The sequence below is a fragment of the Caloenas nicobarica genome, chromosome 12, assembly GCF_036013445.1.
Source record: "Caloenas nicobarica isolate bCalNic1 chromosome 12, bCalNic1.hap1, whole genome shotgun sequence".
Lineage (NCBI taxonomy): Eukaryota > Metazoa > Chordata > Aves > Columbiformes > Columbidae > Caloenas > Caloenas nicobarica.
The window spans coordinates 16,288,507-16,294,506 of NC_088256.1; the positions used below are offsets into that span (position 1 = coordinate 16,288,507).

General features: G+C 43.9%; 1 protein-coding gene across 1 annotated transcript in view; it reads right to left on the bottom strand.

The window, feature by feature from the left end:
• Positions 1-5,799, bottom strand: part of ARHGEF6 (Rac/Cdc42 guanine nucleotide exchange factor 6) — a 41,405-nt gene extending 35,606 nt beyond the window's left edge. The window contains exons 1-2 of the mRNA XM_065643292.1: positions 5,635-5,799; positions 4,479-4,562 (exon numbers count right to left, since the gene is read on the bottom strand). Coding sequence (XP_065499364.1) covers positions 4,479-4,562; positions 5,635-5,799 — 249 coding nt within the window. The remainder of the gene's footprint in view (positions 1-4,478; positions 4,563-5,634) is intronic.
• Between the last annotated feature and the right edge of the window lie 201 nt (positions 5,800-6,000).

Below are 6,000 nucleotides of genomic sequence, written 5' to 3' on the forward strand. Positions count from 1 at the left end.
AGGAGAGGGAAAAAGAAAGGAAGAGGAAAAGGAGAGGGAAAAGGAAAGGGGAAAGAAAGGGAAAAGGAAAGAGGGAAAGGAAAAAGGACATGACAAATGAGGGGAAAAGGGTAGTAAAAGAAAGTAAAATCCAGGCTACTGAAATGGTGATAACAATGTTTTTGCACCACTGAGAAGAGAAACACTGTAGAAGGGCCTGCAGACAGGCACAGGTCAGTGGAGGCAGTGAATTCTCAGAGACAGCGTGTCCTCACTGCGGCGAGCGTGGTGCCTGTGCCGCGTGTGCCCGTGGGGAACGCTCTCCTGCAGGGAGCATGAAAATCCCCGGACACTTCAGTGCAACAGCCGGCTGCAGCGTGGAAAGGGAAGCACAGTACTGACATCCAGGGTGCAGCCCGGCTGCAGGTCCCAACCCCACGCAGGGACACGGGTGTGAGAGTCACCCCACACACCTGCGAACCGGAGGTCTCTGGGTCAGCCTGAATTCAGACGTACCCGTTCCCTGGTGCTTGCACTGGTCTGTGCTGGGCTGGAGCTTTCGCTTTTGACATTACGCAGCTAGGAAACCAGGAGGGAAGCCAAAGCAGAGCAGGTTTTGGGAGAATATGGATGGGGAGCCAAGAGGGTGACAATTTTTCATCTGCCTTCCCAAGGCCTCTGTTCAAGTACAAACAGATGGGTGAAGGTTGCAAGTACCTCCAGCTGCAGAAATAGCTTCAGTTTCTGCCCACAAAGGCAACGATGCGCTGCAAGCTCTGTGATCGTTCTGGACAGTTAGGTTTAATCCAGCTATTGATTTATCTTGCAGCTACAGTTCTCAGTTCACACAACTGAGCCCCTTGCCAGAAGTTTTGTAGTCATATTAGCAATAAAATGCTGCTGCTGAATGAAGAGCTTATGCTTCTTCAGCAGTAAAGGATCCTCAGCTATTGAGCTGCTGTTATTATATGCACGGTGGTGTCAACAGCAAAGACTAACAGTTCCCATTTGTGCCCTCAAGAATAAGCTAGGCTAGGAGCTTTCTAACTGATTTTTCTCTTTCCTCAATCTTTTCCCTGTATTTTCTAAACTAGACTCCACCTGGCTACCATGCCTTGGCCTCTCGCTTTCCTTTTTCCACCTTAACCCGCTTACATTCAGCTGTCACTGCCTTAGCAGTACTCGCTGGGCCAGATCTTGGGTCATATACAGCTTAGAGGTTGAAGCCACAGTGTAAATGAAGGATCGCTAGGTTATCTGCGCTGTTCCTCAGTCCAAACCACCAAAGAATCCTGTACGGACGGTTGAGCTCCAAAGAGGTGCTCACATCCTCTGCCCAGCCCTGTCTCAGCAGAGCTGGGCTTATAGACATTCTTATGACTTGGATCAAATTCTAGCACTGAAAAGCAGTCAGGAAATTTTTGATAACCTCATTGTTTCACCTAATTACGCACTCATCTAGTTCGAAGAAAGTGTTGATTCCCTGGCTTGCCTTCTTTTTCAGGACTAACACGTCTGAAGCAGCAAACCTTTGCAGGCTTCAGTCCTGAGCTGCAGCTAAGGAAGAGTTTGGTTATTTATACCCTGCAATGAGATGGACTCTTCCAGCTCACACCACCAGCCTATAGAGCTGCTGCAACTCAATGGAGCCATTTCCAAGCAGGGAGGTCATGGAGCGTCCTTCTTCCTCCTTCCACTATGTCCAAATCTTTCACTGTTCCTGTGAAACAGGAGAAGGTGCTGTTTGCCTTGCTGTGTCTTTCTTCCACTTCCTAAGATTGAGTTACCAGGACAACAAAAAAGAAGAGTAGGAGGGAAGAGCGTATGTGTAGCTCTGCAGGAGTAACCTCATCTCATGCCCTCACACTGGAAGAGACTGGCAAGCAGTATCTGTTCAGTGGAAGGTGGGACTTGCGTCTTCCTGCACGCTAGTGATGCTCAGTGAAGGGATGTATTCAGCTCCAAACGGCAGCTGTACAAACATTTACGACAAAACCAAATTTAAGGCACGGTACGAAGGTAGCCGCTGCTTTGGCAAAGTACAACGAAGCCATGGGATGCCAATATCATGCATGAAATTTGTCATCCTTGAGATTCCCCAGGATGAGGCCCTTTTGTACAAGTCAGAATCCAGAGTAGAAGTGTGAGCCCTGAAGTTCCTCAGAACATCATCTTTTGCTCACATCTGCAACAGGAACAGAATCTCTGACCTCAGCACACACTTGTCAGTCTCAAGACAAGAGAAGTGGCTCAGATTCAGTCCCAGGCTACTTCTTCATGTACAGGGAACAAGAGTTCTCTGTGGCATTTGGAGAAGGGCAGAATTTGACAGAACCATGAGAGTTTTATTGTCAAATCCAAGGTCTGGGTAAGCAGCAGGATGGCAGTCAGGGAATTCAAACCTGTTAAGCCAAGAGCTTTCCTGATGTTACTCCTTTCTCCAGCTAGCTTACTGGAGCAGAACAGGTTTTCTACCCTATGCTCATCTTCCTTAGACATAACACCAGATCACTGCAACTTCATTGCTGACGGATCTTGGAACTAGAATGTCCCCTGCCTGTTCTGATGCTCCAAACATGCTTTCAGAGTGAATGTGCTGCAGAGAAACACTCTCTGAAGGGCACTGGTCCTTCCCAAGGCAAACTAAGCATCAGACATGAGGCAGGACCACCTGTAGGTATGCTGCTTAGTCTCTTTGCCAAGAGGGTCTAAACGGAGCAGCATTTAGAAGGAAAAGATGGCAGAGGGTTTTCATGTCTCCCCTGGCTTTGCCTTCAGAGAACTCAGCAAAGCTGGCAATACGGGAGAGCCAAAGCGAAGCACAAGCGCCATCTCGGCTGTCCAACCTCAAGCATTCCTCTGCCTGAGGCTGCAGAGAGGGGCCAGGAAGAAGCAAAATTCCTCTCTTCACCAGGCATTCTGATATGACTTGGTATTTTGGGGGAAAAAAAAAAAGTTTTCATTTTTCCTGCAAAATTTAAACTTGCGCTTGAGAGATTTGAGCTTTGATTCAGCTTTCAAGCTCTCCTTTCACAGCAACCAGCACAGGGGTAACCACATGAACATAAGAGACCTTACTGAAGGGCCAGAATATTTCAAAGATTTAAGTGGGTTACAAATCAGAAGAAAAAAGAAGTCAGAAACCTTTTCTTAAATTGAAACCAAGGGAGAAAAGGCACTGAGAGGATCAGAGCAATGCCAAGAGCTGGACACACATGTTGCTAATTCCTAGTATCCAAAAATCATGGAGTGTGACTGCAACATTCCAGAACTGGCTTTCAAAACTATGAGATGTTAAAGCGTAACAGTTGAGGACTGTTCCCCTGTCCTCTCTTTTAGCTAAGACTCCTATTTTTAAATATTTCCCACCACAACTGTTATGATTAGTTTTCAAGTAGAAATATAAACTTTTTGAAAAATGGAGGAAATCACATGGTCAGTACCAGAAGACTGACAACAACTGATTTCTGATGTGATAGGCCTTCAGTGAGTCTACATGTATCTGCTCTCACAACAGCAGGCTCTGAGAAATGCATTACTGGGAAACAACAGTTCTGGAATGAGCAAATTCCCATGCTGGTTAGCTGAAAAGCTCTGAAGAGAAGAAAAGCTCTTTGTTTGTTCAGACCTTCAAAGGAAAAGCGCAGGAACAGAACTACCACAGGCTGGGCTTTTCTCCCTGTGGTGCGCGAGGATTCTGTGCAATGCCCAAGGATGCTGTCCCTGCTTCTGCCAGAATTTGTCTTCAGAATATATATTTTTTTTTTCCACAGTGTTGAGCATATTTCAAATGAGCCAGTGACGGCTCTTAGTTAGAGATTTCTTTTTTACTGCAGGAATTTCGGTGTGATACAAAAGTCTTTACATTTTAAATCTATATGCACTTAGTAAAAAATTTGATGGTGAAATTATCTGAACTCTGAAGTGATTAATTTAGACTCTGATCTTGCAAATATGAGCTATGCTTAAGAATAAGAATCAGCATATATACAGGACCGGGAATAGCCACTGAAAAGGTGTCTTTTGCCTTCATTAGGATTATTTTTCTCTGTAAGGATCAAATTAATATTTCGCGTTTAGCAGAATCTCACGCAACAGTTGCAAGGGGATGAAAAATCCTGCAATATTAAGAATACTTCACCTTCGTATTAAAGCAAGGCTAAAACCTGCAATCACTTCTCTCCAATAATGAAAAAAAAAAGTAAGCATGTCCACACTGCTTAACCCTGTTTAGACAGAGCTCCTGTTATTGCTGCACTTGTTTCTACCTGACCATTTTTCTCAAGAGATGAGAAGGAACCTGTTAAGCTCACAGTGAATACACTCTGCTTCCAAATTCTCCAGCCAGAATAGTAAATTACCCATGCTCTAATTTATGTTATTAATACAAAAGATGAGGAATGACTATGGATTTCATCCCTCTGGCATCTGGCGTCCTTTCAGAAGGCTGATTAAAGCAGCATGTTAGACAATAAAATAAAAGATCCAAGTGGACTTACCTCCACTTTAAGAAGCGCACAGCCTTTCAAGAACTCTTGAATATTATTGATGCAATCAGCTTCATTTTTAGGCTCTGGGCAATACTAAAGAAAGAAAATCCAGAGATCATTGCATTACCTTCCGTATAGCTGCTATTCAGAAGGCCTGCGTGAATATTGACATGTGCGTTTTATACTGAATTAGGGAAGCTTCTTCAGGGGGCGGACGGGGGTGGCAGGCAAGCTGTCGAAGCAGGAAGAAAGAGCCACTGGAGGAAGTGATGCATAGATCGAAATGGTCGGCATCTTGTTTTGAATGTCAACACATGACAGCGCCCAAAGCGACAGTGGGAAATTGATGGCCTTTAAGAACATGCTGCCCCCAACCATCACATATAAGCAAAAGATAAAGAGCTAGCAAAACCGATTGTTGCATAATAAATGAAGGTTCCTGTTGTACAGGGTGGAGAACCTGGGGTTTTTGTGTGTCTGTGTGTGTTCTTTTCTTTTTTTTTTTTTTTTTTTTTTAATTAAACAGCTTCTCTACAGTGTTGCCATTTCCTATCTCATTGGAGTCCTTCCCTTTTTTTCTCTTGCAGTTACTTATCGCACTTTTGGACTGAATACATGCTTTGTAAAACTGAAAGGAGATACGTGGCTTAAAGTACCAAAGGATTTGCAGGTCTTGGGACAGTTCAAAATAGCATAGATGCAACGTTTGTTATTTATTCCTAACCTAATCTGCTTCTCCAATGTATCTCCTGACTAGCAAAGTATTTTACAGTAAGAGTTCTGAATGAGTGAATATATTTACAGTTGTAATTAATGGTATTTACATAAATACAGACAAACCGCGTGTCCCTGAATTCAAACCCAAGGTATTTCGATCTCTGGTAGGCCCGGTATTTCCTGCTGCTGAATGAACACGCGTAACTTGGCCAACTGTAACCTTTTGGGTTTTTTTCTGGATGTAGAGACAAAATCAAAGAACTAAACCTACAATCGTACTTTGCCCTCAATTAGATACAACTAGTAACTGACACGTAAAAGGTTAATCTCTCCGATGCTCCTTGCTCATCTCACTTTCCAAGGAAAACCACACCTGGGAATAACCAGGGCAGTATTTTCCTGAGCCACGCTCTGTTTCAGGGTAGCAAAACACATCTTAAAGCGTTACCTTTTCTGCAGATCCCGGAAGAAGCCGATTAATGAGTTTACAAAGCACAGTTCCATCTTTCAGAGAAGTTTTCAGGAACTCCTCCGGATCATCGACTATTTTCTTAGGGGAATTCAAAACTCCCAATGAAATAAGCCACGTTACAATCTGTTCTTCTGGATTCATCGCAGGGAGTTCTGCTGCCAGCGCCGTTCTGTGCAGCAGCTTGCTGGAACCCACATCCGTGATTGCATCTTCCTGCCTCTGCTGCTGCTTGCAGAGCTCAAGAGAGAAACTATTTTTTTTTTCTCAGCACAGAAACTCAATGAATCTTAAGAACCAAAAGTACTGTTAACTAAGTTAAGAAACTTTACTTTTTAAAAATAA